The sequence below is a fragment of the Mobula hypostoma genome, chromosome 12, assembly GCF_963921235.1.
Source record: "Mobula hypostoma chromosome 12, sMobHyp1.1, whole genome shotgun sequence".
NCBI classification, from domain to species: domain Eukaryota; kingdom Metazoa; phylum Chordata; class Chondrichthyes; order Myliobatiformes; family Myliobatidae; genus Mobula; species Mobula hypostoma.
This window is the reverse complement of record NC_086108.1, coordinates 108349226-108366988: the sequence shown is the minus strand read 5'-3', so window position 1 is coordinate 108366988 and position 17763 is coordinate 108349226. Positions and strand designations below refer to the sequence as shown.

The following is a 17763-nucleotide window of genomic DNA, read 5'->3' as shown; positions in this document are numbered from 1 at the left end:
TGGGTTAAAATTCCCGAAAGAAAGAAAAGACAAACAGCAGAAATGGAGGTTGAGGAATTTATAAAGGCGCCGACCTTGGAGGCATTAGAGGATGCCAGGAAATCGGAATTGATAGCTGTGGCCAAACGGGTGAATCTTGCTAAGGTGAAGTCGACAATGAGGAGAGAGGAGATACACAGAGCTATTGTAGAGCACTATCTATCTAAAGGTGTGTTTCCCCAAGGTGAGCTGGGGGAGGTGTCTATTGAAAAACCTGCTGGAGACGCGGTACAGGTACAGCTTGAAAAACTGAGACTCGAGCACGAGTTCCGGGTACGGCAGTTAGAACACGAAGAGAAGCAGTTAGAAAGACAGTTGGAGAGAGAGGAGAAACAGAGGGAAAGGGAATTTGAGCTGGAGAAGTTAAAGATAAGGGCCGAGCAGGGGCTCGTGCCGAACCAAGGTGGAGGGTTCCGGGCGACCCAGGAGGTTAGGCTGGTTCCCCCATTTGACGATACCGATGTGGATCGGTACTTTCTCCATTTCGAAAAAGTGGCCATAAGTCAGGACTGGCCAAGGGATAAGTGGGTTGTTTTACTTCAGAGTGTACTGAAAGGGAAGGCCCAACAAGCTTACTCCGCTTTATCCGCGGAAGATGCCCAGAGGTATGAGGTGGTGAAAGAGGCCATCCTCAGGATTTATGAGTTGGTCCCGGAGGCATACCGGCAGAGGTTCCGGAATGCGAGGAAGCGGTGGGACCGCACGTATTTGGAGTTTGCTCGTGAGATGCAAACATATTGTGAGCGTTGGTGCGCCTCGAAAGGGGTAGAGGGGGATTATGACAGACTGCTGCAGCTGATTCTGATTAAGCAGTTTAAAGGTTGTGTCCCTGAGGGTATGAGACCCTACCTCGATGAGAAAGAGGCAGCCACGTTAGCCGCAACTGCTAAGTTAGCGGATGAGTATGCGTTGACGCATAAAATGAAGGTTGCCCCGAGTAAAGGCTACCAGAAGGGTAGTCAGGACGGCGGGGAGAGTCCACCGGAAAAGTCAGAAAGTAAGCCGGGGACTAGTGAAAAGGATAAGGTAGACCGGGAGCAGTCTGGTAGGAAGTCTCCTGGGGTCGTCTGTTATAATTGTGGGAAAGTCGGACACTTTGCGTCCAGGTGCTTTGCCCCAAGGAAGGAGACGGGGAAAGGAAAAGCGGAAATTTTGAATGGCTGTATCGAGCTGTTAAGCGAACCGCTAGGGAAGGACAGGTCTGAAAAAGTCCAGGAAGGGCGCGAGAGGTTTATCTCGGCCGGACTGGTGTCAGTGAAGGAGGGGTTGGAACCAGTTCCAGTGCGGATCTGGAGAGACACGGGAGCGTGTCAGTCACTAATACTGAAGAGTGTATTAGAGTTTAGCTCAGAGACCCAGACTGGGGAGGTAGAGGTCAAAGGTGTTGGGGAAGGGACAGAGTCAGTCCCTTTGCACCAGATACATTTACAGAGCAACCTGGTCTCTGGACTAGTCACGATCGGGGTGAGGTCCGAATTACCAATGAAAGACGTGGAAGTCTTGCTCGGTAATGACATCGCCGGAGGAATCGTGTTCCCAGTCGTGAGATTGACAGGTCAGCCTGCCAGCATGAAGGCCCCGCCCGCGATGGTGAATTTGGCTGAAACATTTCTGCCAACCTTGTATGAGACAGGGTGTAGTGAGATAAGAGGTAGTGAGGGAGCTGGGACGGACGTAGCAGTAGCCAGGAAAGAAGTTGTGCAGACGCAGGAGCGAGACGAGGGGCTGATGGTTTTTGCCGAGACAGCTCTCTCTGACACAGCCTTGACAAGGGAACTAGTAGGCTATTGTGCGGATGAGGAAGTGCTAAGGAAGAAAGGGAAATCAAGTACAGTACCCGCAGATGAGGAATGGGGGGTGGTGCAAAAGAGTTATGGGGATGAGGTTTTTAACATGGCCCACGAGGTACCCCCCGGTGGACATTTTGCGGTGCTGGAGGAAACAGTTGGTGGAATCACGAAAGAGATTTACCGGCTGCCCAGGGGGAAGAATGTTATTGATCATGACCGACGCGAACTGAGACGGTCACCGGCTTTTGATATGCTAACAAACCTAGTCGGTGTTAGCGTGGAAATCAATGAAGCTAGGGGCCCCCTGCTAAGAGGAAAAAACCATTTTGAAAAGATTAGGATGGGATCGGTCAGATGGGAGAAGGCTATTGTTTTGGCCAGGTCTACTGATAAGGTCTCTCCCTTAATCCCCGAAGGAGTAATTAAACGACTCGCACCCATGTGTTGGATTGTCCCGAGGAAATGCAAAGAACTGGGACGTTGGGTGATTGTGGTTACAATAGGGCAGCCAAGTAAACAACACCCATATTTTTTGAGTAATTCAGTGACTAAAGGGCTGATGAACACAGAGGTGTGTATTGGCAATTTAATACGGCTGTCTGAAGCCAGCTTGATAGTGAACCTTGAAAAAAATGAATTCGGCCACACAAAGGTCACTTACCTGGGAATTGTGGTGACACAGGGGCAGCTGGCAGTGATGCAAGCTACAGTGCAGGCTATCGCTGACCTCCCAACCCCGACAGACAAGAGGGCCCTCAGAAGGCTTTTGGAGATGGTGGGGTACTGCAGGAAGTTTTGCAATAACTCTGCGGTCAATACCCGTCCCCCTCCTACTAAGCCCTTGCGAGAGAAAATTGAGTCGGAATGGGACGACCCTTGTTGTTGTGGTCCGGGACAAAACCAGATGAGAGGTTACATTGGTCGCAATTCATCAGTCTTTTTGGCCACTATGAAGTTTGCTGAGTTGGAGCCTGGTCTAAGGGATTATTAATAACACGTGGAAAAGGAACAGAAAATGTGATGACTGTCTGTCAAGGTGTTGACAGCTTCAAATTCTCTGTATTAGCTAAATAACTGTTAAAGATGTATATTGTGTATGTATCAAATAATGTAGTCATGTTTGTAATTTTTACCTCCCGGTAAAAATCCTTAAAGGGGGGAAGTGTTACGAGAATACACATAAAATTAAGATGTTTGCTGGCCTGGGCTAGCATCAGTGGCATCAGCAGTTGGTCTGCCACCTGCCCTCAGGGGAAGGAGAGATAAGGAACAATGGAGCAGCGTCTGGAGATGTGTAATGAAGGGATGTGGGAGAGAGAGCTGTCTGGAGCAGCTCCCCCCTTTGAACCCTGAACTGTTTGAAGTGATGGACAGGCGATACCCCAGCAGGGGGATAAAAAGGGGACAGGTTCGCTAAGACAGACACACGCCACCCGAGGTAACGAGACCCTGGAAGCGGTGCGCCTCTCACGAGTGGATGAGAAGTACCAGACAACGACAAGGGTGGAAAGGTACGATCAGCGGGAACCCGGTGTGTGTCCGCCCTTGCCTGGGTGCCGGGTTCACTGCAGAGGATCGACCGCATCTGGAGGAGGGGTCACAGTCGGTGACCTCAGGTGACATCACCAAGGACCCGCCCAAAAGTTGCTCGTGAGCAATCTCGCTGATCTGTGAGTGAAGCTGTGCTGAATGATGAGTTGTTCCTGTTCTCTGTCTCTCTTCCCCCACCCTGTCCATTGCCATGGCCACGATTACTGCGAACTGAACTACTAACTGGACTGAACTTTGAGTCATTTTGAAATTGGTCATTTACCCCTAGACAACGATAGAGCTTGATTGATGCTGTTATCTTAATGCTGTGCACATGTGTGTTTATCATCACTGAACTGTTGCATTTATTATCCTTTCGATTACTGTGTTGCTTGTTTCTTTAATAAAACTTTCTTAGTTCTAGTACTCCAGACTCCAACTGAGTGATCCATTTCTGCTGGTTTGGCAACCCAGTTACGGGGTACGTAACAACAGTTACCAAGTAACACTTAGTATTACTGAGCTAATACAAAGCTAAGTTCTCTTACTTCAGTTTCCCAACCACCTTCCTATTTTAATCAATATACAATACTGTGCAAAAGTCCTAAGCATCCCAGCTATACCTAAGACTTTTGCACCAGACTGTAGGTTCAGCAAGTTTTATCTTTCTTCTTTGGAGCAAAGGAGGATGAGAGGTGACTTAATAGAGTGGATAGTTACAGAGCTTCTCCCAGGGTGAAAATGACTAATACAAGGGGGCATAATTTTAAGGTGACTGGAGGAAGCTGTTGGGGGGGGGGGTATGTCAGTTATTTACACAGAGATTGGTGGGGACATTGAACGTTCTGCCAGTGGTATTGATAGAGGCAGATACATTAGGGGCATTTAAGAAACACTTAGGTAGGAATATGAATGATAGGTTAATGGAGGGCTCTGTTAGAGGGAAGTGTTAAGATTGGTCTTAGAGTACATTAAAGGGTCAGCACAACATCATCAGCCGAATGGCCTGTACTGTCCTGTAAGGTTCTATGTTCCATGTTGTAGGTAACTCACATCGATGTGTTCCAACGTGAAGACCACCGGCTCTGTCACATAGATGCGGCTCGACTCCTTGTTGATCGACGCGGCGATGATGTGTGAGTTCACTGCAACGGTGTAGTTCCGCCCCGTACCGTCCCCTGCCACCTTGATTGTTGCATTCTCCGTGGTCAGGAACTGCCCCAGACTTTTGTACAGTGTGAACACCAACTTCGCTGCACCGACCCAACGTGGAAGGGGGACAGGACGGGAGGAGAGGAAGGAGGGGAGAAAAGAAAATATTAAAACCCATCAAAACACTCCCTTAAACCCCCACACGGAACACAAATGTTTATTTGACTCATCTCAATTCATTACGTGTGCATCCCTCCCTACCACATTGCCACAAGAAGGTGATATCCATCATCAAAGGGTCCCACCATCTGGGACATGTCATCTTCTCACAGTTCCCATCGGGCAGGAGGTACAGGAGCCCAAAGTCCCACACCACCTGATCAGCAACAGTTAGTTTCCTTCAACTATTCAGTTCTAGAACCAATTAATTTAATTTTAAAACATTTTATTGCAATTTATCATTTTTTTATTATTACGCATTACAATAAACTGCTGTCACAAAAAAAACAAATTTCACAACAACACACACAAAATGCTGGGGGGGCTCTGCGGGTCAGGCAGCATCTATAGCGAGGAATAAACAGTCGGTGTTTCGGGCTGAGATCCTTTCAGCACATTTCAAAATATTCAGAAAGATCTCACAACATGTGCCAGTGATATTAAACTTGATATTGATTCCTAATCAAGTCGAGTTTATTGTTGTTTAACTATATACATGTATACTGATAGATGAGACGTTTCTCTGAACCAGGCTGTAGTACACATATCACAGACATAATACACAATAACATATGAATGTAAGAATAAAATTTAAAAACAATTTAGGCACAAATAATCTAACTAAAGAGCATAAGTTAAATATTGTAGGGTACAGAACAAATCAACCGGTGACACCTCACACGCGGTGTGGCATCACTGAGGGCCTCAAGCAACACTTCGACAGTTTTTGTTCTAATTGTTTTCTTTCTTGCAAAAATTGTGTATAATTCCATGTTTAATTTATATTTTTCTTGTCAGCGCTGCTTATCTGATGCTCTGTGTGCCTGTGATGCTGCTGCAAGTCAGTTCTTCAGTATACCTGTGCAGACATGGACCTGTGGAGGTAGCAATGAACTTGACTTCCACTTTGATTATTGTTCACATTAATGGGACATTTACCTAAGTGACCATTTCATCAAGAAACAGTTGATTCAATGTGACACTAACTTTCATGTCAGCACAGAGAAGGGAGAACAGTGAATCTAAGAACAGAAGACATTGGAAATTTGCAGTGGCTCAAGTGGATCTGGGAATACAGGTCCATAATTCATTGAAAGTGGCAGCACAGGTAGATAGATAGCGTCATAAAGAATGCTTTTGGCACATGGCCCTTCACAAATCAATGTACTGAGTACAGGAGATGGGATGTTATGTTGAAGTTGTCTAAGATGTTGGAGAGGCCTAATTTGGAGTATCATGTGCAGTTTTGGTCACCTAACGAGGTTGAAAGAGTACAGAGAAAATTTACAAGGATGTTGCTGGAACTGGAGGAACTGAGTTATAAAGAAAGAATGAACAGGTTAGGTCTGTATTTCTTGGAATGAAGAAGATTGAGAGGAGATTTGATAGAGGTATACAAAATTATAGATAGGGTAAATGCAAGCAGGCTTTTTCCCACTGAGGTTGGCTGAGACGACAACTAGAAATCATGGGTTAAGGGTGAAAGGTGAAGAGTTAAGGGGAGCAGGAGGGGAAATGTCTTCCCTCAGAGAACCATAAGAGTGTGGAATGAGCTGCCAGTGCAAGTAGTGCATGCAACCTCAATTTCAATGTTTAGGAGAAATTTGGAAAAGTACATGGATGGGAGGGGTATGGAGGGCTTTCGTCCAGGTGCAGATCAATGGGACTAGGCAGTTTAAGTCATTCAGCATGGACTAAGTGGTACAAAGGGCCTGTTACTGTGCTGTATTTTCTACGATCCTATGACTCTAACTGCATAAGGAAAACTCTGTTATAATAATATTAACTTTCTGAAACTCCATAGATGCTGTCTGAGTCATAAAGTCATAGAGTCATAAAAAATTAAACAATTTGGCCACAATACTGACAGAAATTAATGCGCTTCAAAAAAAAAATCCAAGCTTCTTTGGCCAATCAAATGAGGAATATTTGAACTGTGACCCCTGTTAAAGGCCTTTCACACATAAAATGCTGGAAGAACTCTGCAAGTTAGTAAGCATCTGTGGAGGTGAAGAAACAGTCAACATTTTGGGCTGAAACTTTCATCAGGACTGGAATAAAAGGGGGCAGAAGCCAGAAACACAGAAGTTGGATTTCTAAACACAAGAGATTCTGTAGATGCTGGAAATGCAGATCAACACACACACAAAACACTGGAGGAACTGAGTAGGTCAGGCAGCTTCAATGACAATGAATAAGCAGTTGACATTTTGGGCCACGTGTCTTCATCAAAACGGAAAAGGAAGGGTGTAGAAGCCATAGTAAGTGGGGGGGGGGGTGTGGAGAAAGGGAAGCTAGAAGGTGATAGGTGAAGCCAGCTGGGTGGTAGTGGTGGTGGGGGGGGGGGGCAGGATAAAGTAAGAAACTGACAGGTGATAGGTGGAAAAGGTAAATGGTTGAAGAAGAGGGAATCTAATAGGAGAGGCACTGAGAAATGGAAGGGGGAGTGGCACGAGGGTGGTGAGGGGGAGAGAAGAGGTGGGGGGGGGCCAGAATGTGGAAATCAAGGAGAGGGGAGGGAGTAAAAATGACTGGAAGTTGGAGAAATCGATGATCATGCCATCAACTTGGATGCTACCCAGACGGAATATGAGGTGTTGCTCCACCAACCTTGGAGTGGTCTTATCATGGCAGTAGAGAAGGCCATGGACTGACATGTCGTAATAGGATTGCGGATTGGAATTAAAAAGTTTGGCCACTGGGCATCCCTGCTTTTGGTGGAAGGAATGAAGTTGCTCGACAAAGGCCCCCCCGCCCTAGCCTATGTTGGGTCTCACCACTGTAGAGGAAGATTTTTGTTCAGAGTGCTATGAGCCAATGGAACTCACTACCCCACAGCATAGCGGAGGCTAAATCAATGAATATATTCAAGGTGGATTAGTGGGGATGTGTTCTGAGGAGAAGTTGGGCAAACTCAAGTATTTGTAGAGGGGAATGGAGAATCGATGCTTCAGGCCGAGACTCGTCATGAGGAAGCTGCCTGACCTGCTGAGTAGTTGGAGCAGTTGGAGTAGTTGTTCTTTTCAAGGCCACGGTGGTGTTGCTATCCGGATGACGGTCAGCGATCATTTGAGGACAACACTTACCAGTTCGACTGTTCTGTTTTATGGTGTTTCCGGAAAGCTGAATGGAGTTTCCTCCCATGTAACCCTGGGGAAATTTCAGGTCCTTAACTTGGCCTTCTGTGCTCAACACACCGACCTCCAGCACTGTGCAAGCAAGGGCAGAGGGAACAAGGAGAGCGAACTTCATTAGTAGGAGTACTCAAATTACATTCAGTGGCCACTTTATTAGGTACAGCTGTACACCTGCTCATTAATGCAAATATCTAATCAGCCAATCATCTGGCAGCAACTGAATGCATAAAAGCACCCAGACATGGTCAAGAGATTCAGTTGTCGTTCAGACCAAACGTCAGAACAGGGAAGAAAGGTAATCTAAATGACTTTGACCGTAGAATGATTTTTGGTGCCAGATGGGGATCTCAGATCTCCTGGGATTTTCACACACAACGGTCTCTTAAGAGTTTACAGAAAATGGTGTGAAAAACAAAGAAAAACATCCAGTGAGCTGTGGTCCTGTGGGTGAAAATGCTTTGTTAATGAGAGGTCAGAGGAGAATGGCTAAGCTGACAGAAAGTTGACCATAGAAACTGCAGGATAAATAACCACACATTACAACAGTGGTAGAAGAGCATCTCCGAATGCACAACATATTGAACATGGAAGTGGATGACCTACAGCAGAAGACGACCATGAACCTAATCAAGTGGTCACTGAGTGTAGTACATAGAACAAGGAACATTACGGCGCATTAGAGGCCCTTTGGTCTACGAGGTTGTGCAATCTAACCCTTCCCTTGCAAAAAATATCTGCCTCTACCAGAGGGCGTTCCATGCACCCAGCACTCGGTGTAAAAAAACGCTATACTTTCCTCCAATAACATTAAAATTATGCCCCCTTGTATTCGCCTTTCTGCACTGGGAAATGTCTTTGGTTGTCAACTCAGTTTAGGCTTTTTATTATCCTGTACTCCTCTATCAACTTACCTCTCATCATCTTTCGCTCCAGAGAGAAAAAGCTCTAGCTCACTCGACCTATCCTATTGGACATAGAAGGCATGCTTTAAGACATCCTACAAGACATGCTCTCTAGTCTAGGCAGCATCTTGGTAGATTTCCTGTACATCCTCTCTAAAGCTTCCACATCCTTCCTAAAATGAGGTGACCAGAACTAAACACAATATTCCAAGTGCAATGTACCTAGGCTTTTACAGGACTGCAATATTACCTCACGGCCCTTGAACTCAAATTACCGATCCTTATGACCAAACCAGCTAAATACCCTGTAAAGAAGAGATGTTGACAGGTCCGGAACTGTAGCTAGGTTAGACTTTATGGTGATGAAAGATGTCATCAGATTTCTTAACGGTCCATGAATCCATGAACACTACCTCGTTATTATTTTACTTGTGCTTTTATAATCTATGAGCAGAGTTTGATGGCTCTGGGCCTAATTTAAAACAGTGATGAGAAGGAATTTCTTTAGCCAGAGGGTAGTGAATCAGTGGAATTCATTACCACAGACAGCTGTGAAGGCCAAGACATTGAGTATATTTAAAGCAGAGGTTGATACGTTCTTGATTTGTCAGGGTATCAATGGTTATGTGGAGAAGACAGGAGAATGGGGTAGAGAGGGATAATAAATCAGTCATGCTGGAATGGCAGAGCAGAATTGATGGGCTGAATAGCCCAATTCTACTCCTATATCTTCTGGCCTTATAACCTAATCAAATTATTGTTGCTGTCTTCTGTGGCATGAAATGTTTTGTTTGCTGCAGCAGAGCAACAGGGGTAAAAGTTAGTGCATCATTTTACAGTGCCAGCAGTAAGAGCCTGGTTCACTTCCTGTCTCTGTCTCCCCATGACTGCGTGGGTTTCCTCCCGGTGCTCCAGTTTCCTCCCACATTCTAAAGATGTATGGGTTAGGGTTAGTGTGTCGTGGGCATGCGTTGTAGGCGCTAGAAGCATGGCGACACTTGTGAGCTGTCCCCAGCACATTCCTCACTGATCTGATTTGACAGAAACAATGCATTTCACTGTATTTTTTCATGTTTCAATGTACGGGTGGCAAATAAAGCTAATCTTTAATCTGTACAGTGCAAAGACAAAAAAAAAATCGATAAATTACGAAAATATATAAAGGGTTCACTATTTGTTTATCTTGCAGCTTAGAGTAATTTTAGTTCTTTGCAGTTTACTGCTGCCAGAAAACAGCACATTTCATTCATGTTCAGTAAGTCACTGATTATAAATGTGATCCCTATTTCCTTGACAGGACGGCGTCATGACAGCGATTTTTTAGCAGGCTTTCTTATTTTTACAAGGTCCAGTTGCTAGCTTGACGCTCAACCCAGCACGGATGGAAAGCATGCAAGGGAGCCGGCTGGATTTGAACTCGGGAGCCTTTGCTCCGAAGTCCGGCGCTGATGCCACTACGCCACCAGCCGGACATAGGTGAAGGAGATGAGCTTCTCCAAACTACCAGAAGGACCATTTATTTATTGAGATACAGCATGCAGTAAGCCTTTCCAGCCCTTCAAGCAGAGCTCCCTAGCAAATCGACCGACTTAATCCTAGCCTAATCATGGGACAATTTACAATGACGAAATAACCTACCAACCAGTACGTCTTTGGACTGTGGGAGGAAACCGGAGCATCAAGAGGAACTCGTTACTGTGAATAGAGCCAGCACACCAAAGAAACATTTTTCACTATATCTTGGTATATGTGACAATGACAAATCAATATCAATATTAATTTAATTACTTGAATTTCTATCTTCCAGATAAAGCATTCATATTTATTTATTTATTTTACTTTACTTATTTCACGATACAGTGCGGAATAGGTCCTTCCAGCCCTTCAAGCCACACCAACCTGCAACCCCTTGATAATCCCGATTAACCCTAACCTAATCATGGGACAAATTGTAATTAACCTACCTGGTATATCTTTGGACGGTGTGAAGAAACGGGAGAACCCGGAGAAAACCACACATTCCATGAGGAGGACATACACACTCCTTACAGATGATGCTCGGATTGAACTCTGAACTGTGCTAACCCCTACATCACCCTGGCATTCTGACTTGTACAGTACGAAAACAAGCCGTATGGACAATCCTGTCCCTGCTAACCAAGGTGCTTTCCTGAGCTCATCCTATTTGCCCATATTAGAATCATTGTGGTGGTCGCACAGTAGATCACGCAAGTCAAGTATGATGTTCTAAGGGTTGCCTATTGGTGGGTTCTCAGGTGGCTGCAGATCCCGATCTAAGATCCACGTAATCCAGGATGTTAGGGTGAATTCCCTTAATGGAGAATGCCTGTGCGTGACTTTGTTTAACATGGAGAGGCTGACATATGGGCAGCCACCACACCGTCCTTGACAGAATGGGTCAGGGCCAGTGATATGGAGTGCAAGATGACCGAGGACCCTTCACTGCTGCAGCCTTTCTCCACTTCACTGCCATTGTGATGTGTCATCATCTTCCTTCCATAAGCCCCTCCGCTAAGGTCTTTGTTGGATCGCTCTTGTGTTCAGAACCTCTCCCCGGACCTTGCCATTGTGGGTGATGCTACCAGGAGTTAACCTCCTGGCAGCACCGCTCTCAAGATAGCAGGAACTCACAAGCCTCTCCGCCATGATAAAGTGCTGAGCCAGAGAGGAATTAAAGTAATGGAGCATGGATACAGGCTATTCAGCCCAACCAGTCTATGATAACCATTGTGCCCACCCCTCTAGTCCCGAGTTCCCATTCTCCTCCAAACCCTCCACCTCCATGTACCTATTCAAGTGCTTCTCTAATGATATTATTGTACCTGCCTCAACTACTTCTAAAAGGAGTTTGTACGTTCTCCCCATGACCGCAAGAGTTTCCTTTGGTTGCTCTGGTTTCCACCCACGTTCCAACTTGCGGGTTACGGTTAATAAGCTGTGGACATGCTATGTTGGCAAGGCATCCTCGGTCTGTGTTGGTTGTTAATACAAACGATGCATTTCCTGCATGTTTTAATGTCTTGCGAGACCATGGGTCTGCACCTGGAAAGTCTTCACTCTCCAGGATGCAGGCCTGGTCAAGGTTGTATGGAAGACCAGCAGTTGCCCATGCTGCAAGTCTCCCCTCTGCACGACATCAATGTTGTCCAAGGGAAGGGCATTAGGACCCATACAGCTTGGCACCAGTGTCGTCGCATAGCGATGTGTGATTAAGTGCCTTGCTCAAGGACACAACACGTTGCCTTGGCTGGGGCTCGAACTCACGACCTTCAGGTCGCTAGTCCAAAGCCTTAACCACTCGGCCATGTGCCCACACACATATTTGTTTTAATGTACATATGATAAATAAAAAACAAAAACAACAGGAATTCTGCAGATGCTGGAAATTCAAGCAACATACATCAAAGTTGCTGGTGAACACAGCAGGCCAAGCAGCATCTATAGGAAGAGGCGCAGTCGACGTTTCAGGCCGAGACCCTTCGTCAGGACCCTCCCTTCGTCAGGGTCTCGGCCTGAAACGTCGACTGCGCCTCTTCCTATAGATGCTGCTTGGCCTGCTGCGTTCACCAGCAACTTTGATGTATGATAAATAAAGCTCATTTTTAATCTTCAATAAAGCAAATTGTAGACAGTCAGTAAGTTCAGCACCAATGGGCCCGTTTCTATCTGGTATGACTCCACAACTCCATGATGCAGATACTGGCCCGGATCCAACCCTTCCTGTGTTGAGAGATTGGCAGCATTGTTTGGCAAGGTCTCAAATCACTGCAAAAGGCCATTATGATTCAGCATGGGTCTGGAGCCATAAAGAAACCCAGAGTGAATAAGGAAGACAGGTTTTCCTTCCCTCAATGACTTTAGTGAACCTGTGAGAAACTTTAACAGCAGTTCCATAACTTCACACTCACTTTGCTGCAAATTGTCTTTTCTTAAATAAACTTCCAGATTTCCTTTCATAAAAGAAACCTCACGTCAAATTCAAAGTCAAAGTAAATTTATTATGTAAGTATGTATATGTCACCATATACTTTTTCCCTGCAGGCATTACCTCAGAGATAGAACTCTACAGACCACTGCTTGCACTACCCTGGACTTAGCTGTGACTGTTTATTACACTAATACAATTCATGTATAATTTGTAATCTGTGCATTGTCTGTACGTACGATGCTGCTGCTGCAAGTATTCTATTATACCTGTACCTCACATGATAATACACTTGACTTGGATATAAGATCAATAAGATATAGGAGCAGAAATAAACCATCGGGTCTGCTCTGCCATTTCATCATGGCTGGTTCATTTTCCCTCTCAGCCCCAATCTCCTGCCTTCTCCTCATATCCCTTCATGCCCTGACTAATCAAGAGTCTATCAGCCTCTGCCTTCAATATAAGCAGTGACTTGGCCTCCATGGCTATCCATGTCAACAAATTCCACAGATTCACCACACTCTGGCTACAGAAATTCCTCTTCCTCTCCATTCTAAAAGGATGCCTCTTTATTCTGAGGATGTGTCCTCTGGTCCTAGACTCCCCCCACTATAGGAAACATCCTCTCCACATCCACTCTATCGAGGGTTTTCAACATTGGATAAGTTTCAAAGAGGTCATCCTTCATTCTTCTGAATTGCAGCAAGTGCAGGCCCAGAGTCATTAAATGCTCCTCATACGACAAGCCTTTCAATCCCAGAATCATTTTTGTGAACCTTCTTCATGAAAGTGGTTCCAGGTTTGAAAGGCTTGTCAAATAGGGAAAGTTTGGATCAATTAGGGCTTTATTCCCTGGAGGGTACAATATTGAGGGGAGATTTGATGGAGGTATACAAAATTATGAGGGGTATATGTAGGATAAATGCAAGCAGGTTTTTTCCACTGAGGTTGGGTACAAATAGAGATCATGGGTTCAGGGTGAAAGATGAAAAGTTTAAGGGAAACATAAATGGCATCTTCTTCACTCAAAGGGTCGTGAGAGTGTGGAACAAGCTACCACTATGAGCGGTAGATATGGGGTCGATTTCAACACTTAAGAGAAATTTGGATAGGTACATAGATGGGAGGGGTATTGAGGGCTATGGTCCAGATGCAGGTCAATGGGTCTAGGGAGATTGATAGTGCAGCATGGACTAGATGGTCTGACGAGCCTGCTTCTCTGCAGTGGTATTCTATGATTCTGTGACTATGACTCTACGGATTTGAGATTGGCTTTATTTGTCACATGCACATTGAAGCATCAAAACTCTCAGTGAAGTGTGTTGTTTGTGTCAAATCAAAGGGGTGAGGATTGCGCTGAAGGTAGCCCGCAAAAGTCACCATGGTTTCCAGCGCCAGCAGAGCGTCATTACATACACAAACAAAGACTGACAAACAACCATTGTGCAAAATAGACAAGTAAATAAATAAATAAAACTCAGGACATGAGTAGGCAGAGGGGATTAGTTTAGTTGGCCAGTTAATTGGCTCAGCACAATGTAGACCAAAGGGCCTGTTCCTTTCGTGTACAGTACAGTCAGCCCTCCTTATCCGCGAGTTCCGCATGAGTGAATTCAACCAACCGCAAATCGAGAAAACCTGGAAGTGCTTTTCCAGCACTTGTTGTTCGAACATGCACAGACTTTTTTTCTTGTCATTATTCCCTAAACAATGCAGTATAACAACAATTTTACATGGCATTTACATTGTATTAGGTATTATAAGTAATCTAGAAATGATTTAAAGTATACGAGAGGATGTGCGTAGGCTATCGTGGATCGGGATCGAAAAAAACGGAAGTTCTCTTACTCAGTAAGTCGGAACAGGTACATCCGATATTATTTAGCGTCAGTTAGTCAAACGTTTGTCTTAGTATATAGTATATATTTTACCTATCTATGCATATAAAACACTTAAGAAACGTATATTTCAGTGCCAGACTTGGGAACAGAAATTCCCAAGTTCGATCCAGTGACAGACCCGCTCCCGAGTGCGCTCTCCATCCGTGCCGGGTTGATGTGGATGATCTAAAACCCAAAACCCCAAAACCCAATAATTAAACCACTGTGTTGCTTAGTGATAATTGTAGCTTTCATCAGGGCAGGGCTTTCCTCACTTTATCCTTTAAAATTGTTCCAATCGTTGACTGACTGTAGCCTAACGCTTTTCCAATGACCGGATGGCGTTTCACCTCTTTCCGATGGCTTCATTATTTCCACTTTATTTTAAATCGCGATTATTTTCGTGAACAGAAACACTGCAGATTCAGACCTCTGCCACCGGGTCCTAATGCCCACCGCACTGAGACAGGTTAAATAAAGTCCGGGGTTCCGCTGGGTCCTACGGTCCACCACACTGAGACAGGTTAAATAAGGCAGCGGTCCCCAACCACCGGGCCGCAAGGCATGCGCTACCAGGCCATGAGGAAACGATATGATTTGGCGATATGAGTCAGCTGCACCTTTCCTCATTCCCTGTCACGCCCACTGTTGAGCTTGAACGCACGCGAGGTCATTACCCGCGCGTCATCCATGTCAGCGCGGGAAGGAGATCAACTCCTCGAGCTTGCAAATGATGGCGGGCTGAAAAGTTTGTTTGACATAACATCTCTGCCGGCATTCTGGATCAAAGTCAAGGCTAAAAATCCTGAGACAGCCACGAAAGCACTGAAAATGTTGCTTCCAACATATCTCTGCAATGAATGCAATGAAAACTAAATTGCGGAATAGACTGGACATAAGGAACTCCCTTCGAGTATAGTTGTCTCCCATCACCCCTTGATGGGACTGTCTTGTTGCAGGAAAACAAGCCCAGGGCTCCCACAGATTCAGCAATATTGGTGCGTTGCAATGATTTTATATGTTCATACGAGGAAAATATGCGCTGTGGTGTTTGATATCCAAACGTTACTTAAAATGTTATGATGCTATTATAAGTGACTTATATAACCATGTAACAATTACGGCATGGAAACAGGCGATCCCGCCCCTTCTAGTCCGTGCCGAACGCTACTCTCACCTAGTCCCACCGACCTGCACTCAGCCCATAACCCTCCATTCCTTTCCTGTCCAGCTACCCATCCAATTTTTCTTTAAATGATAATATCGAACCTGCCTCTACCACTTCTACTGGAAGTTCGTTCAACACTTCAAGCTCCCCTGATAATCGACGTATAACTATATTCATGCGAGGAAAATATGCGCTGTGTTTAATATTAAATTCGTTAGATAAACCCTTTTAGAAACGAAATTGAGTGTATTAGCCACTTATCACCTATTTTCCGGTCGTGATTAACACCGGCGCGGCCGCCAACAGAATCGGCAAAAACAATTTTTAAGAAATCGGCAAGTAAACGCATGCTCAAGTTACGCATGCGCACTGGTGCCTGCTCAAGGCTTCATGGTCATTGTAGTCTTTCTCGGCGTAAACCCAACGTATTTAACTGCTACTCTGAAGGAAGAGTTAGTAAGAGATTTGAAATCTCTTACTAATTCTTCCTTCAGTTAGTCCTGACGAAGGGTCTCGGCCTGAAACGTCGACTGTACCTCTTCCTAGAGATGCTGCCTGGCCTGTTGCATTCACCACCTAGAGATGCTGCCTGGCCTGTTGCATTCACCAGCAACTTTGATGTGTGTTGCTTGAATTTCCAGCATCTGCAGAATTCCTGTTGACTGCTACTCTTGTACGTTGGCAACCCTACCCGCACCCCCCCCCCCACCCCGGTCGGCCGGTTCGCAAGAATATTGTTAATATGAAACCGGTCCGCAGTACGAATAAGGTTGGGGACCCCTGAAATAAGGGACTTGAACATCTGCGTTTTTTGGTATCCGCGAGGGGTCCCGGAACCAATTCCTCGTGGATAAGGAGGGCTGACTGTACTATGTTCTGTGTTCTACCATGAGCTGTAGAGTCCTTGAAAGTGAGCCTACATGTTGTGTAATCAGTTAAGCGTAGAGGTGAGTGAAGTTATCCACACTGATTCAGGAGCCTGATGGTTGTAGGGTAATAACTGTTCCTGAACCTGGCGGTGCAGGACCTAAGGCTCCTGTACCTCCTTCCCAATTGAGTAGTGAGGAGAGAGAATGGCCTGAAGTTCAAAGTTCAATGTACATTTATGCTCAAAGTACGTATAAATTACACAACCTTGAGATTTGTCTGCTTACAGGCAGTCGCAGGCGAATCTCATGGCTGTATAATCTATACATGGTGAGCTACTCTACCTGCATAAATCGCTGTTTTTGGCAGCTCGTTCCTTATACTGACCACCCTCTGTGTGAAAAATGTAATCCATCAAATTCCTATTAAATCTTTCCCCTCTCCCCTTAAAGCTGTGCCTTTGAGATTTAATAGGAAAGTTGGGGGGCTACTTTTTTTTTACACAAAAAGCGGTATGTTTATGAAATGAGCTGCTGGATGAAGTGGTTCATACAGGTACATTAACACTTTCAAAAGGAAGTGGTGGAGGAGAGAGGTGGAAGGGGGAGTTGTAAATGACATGTTCTGGATTCAGCGAGAGGGTGGTGAATCTGTGGAATTCATTGCCGCTGATGGCTATGGAGGCCAAGTCATTAAATACATTTAAAGCAGAAGCTGATAGGGCGTCAGAGGTTATGAGAAGACAGCCGGAGAGAAAAGTCATGATGGAATGCTGGGTAGCAGGATGAAGATACGTCTCTACCAAAGGAGGAGTGAGGTGCTCCTTCCCTCCCCTAGCCTGCACCCACCTTGAGCAAGGTGTAGCACCTGCTTAGGCCCCCCCCCAGTCAAGGGTCACGCGAAGCCATGGGAACAGGTGGTGGATGGTCGTATGAGCAGCTGATGTATATCACAAGTCCTGGTGATGTGACCACTGATGCCAGGCAGACAATCTCTGAAGAGTTTTGATAATGGTTGTGGTCACCCGCCTTGTAAAGACACTGCCCAGAAGAGAGCAATGGTAAACCATTTCTGTAGAAAGTTTTGCCAAGAACGATCATGGTCACTGGAAGACCATGATCGACTATGTC

The 17763-nt window shown here is 45.4% G+C and overlaps 1 protein-coding gene across 11 annotated transcripts in view; it reads right to left on the bottom strand.

The window, feature by feature from the left end:
• The window catches only part of adgrl2a (adhesion G protein-coupled receptor L2a), a 982900-nt gene that overhangs the window by 75675 nt on the left and 889462 nt on the right, over positions 1–17763 (bottom strand). For all 11 annotated transcript variants that reach the window (XM_063064760.1, XM_063064761.1, XM_063064767.1 and 8 more), the window contains 2 exons: positions 7817–7939; positions 4413–4612 (listed from right to left, as the gene is read on the bottom strand). In XM_063064760.1, the coding sequence (XP_062920830.1) occupies positions 4413–4612; positions 7817–7939 (323 nt within the window). The remainder of the gene's footprint in view (positions 1–4412; positions 4613–7816; positions 7940–17763) is intronic.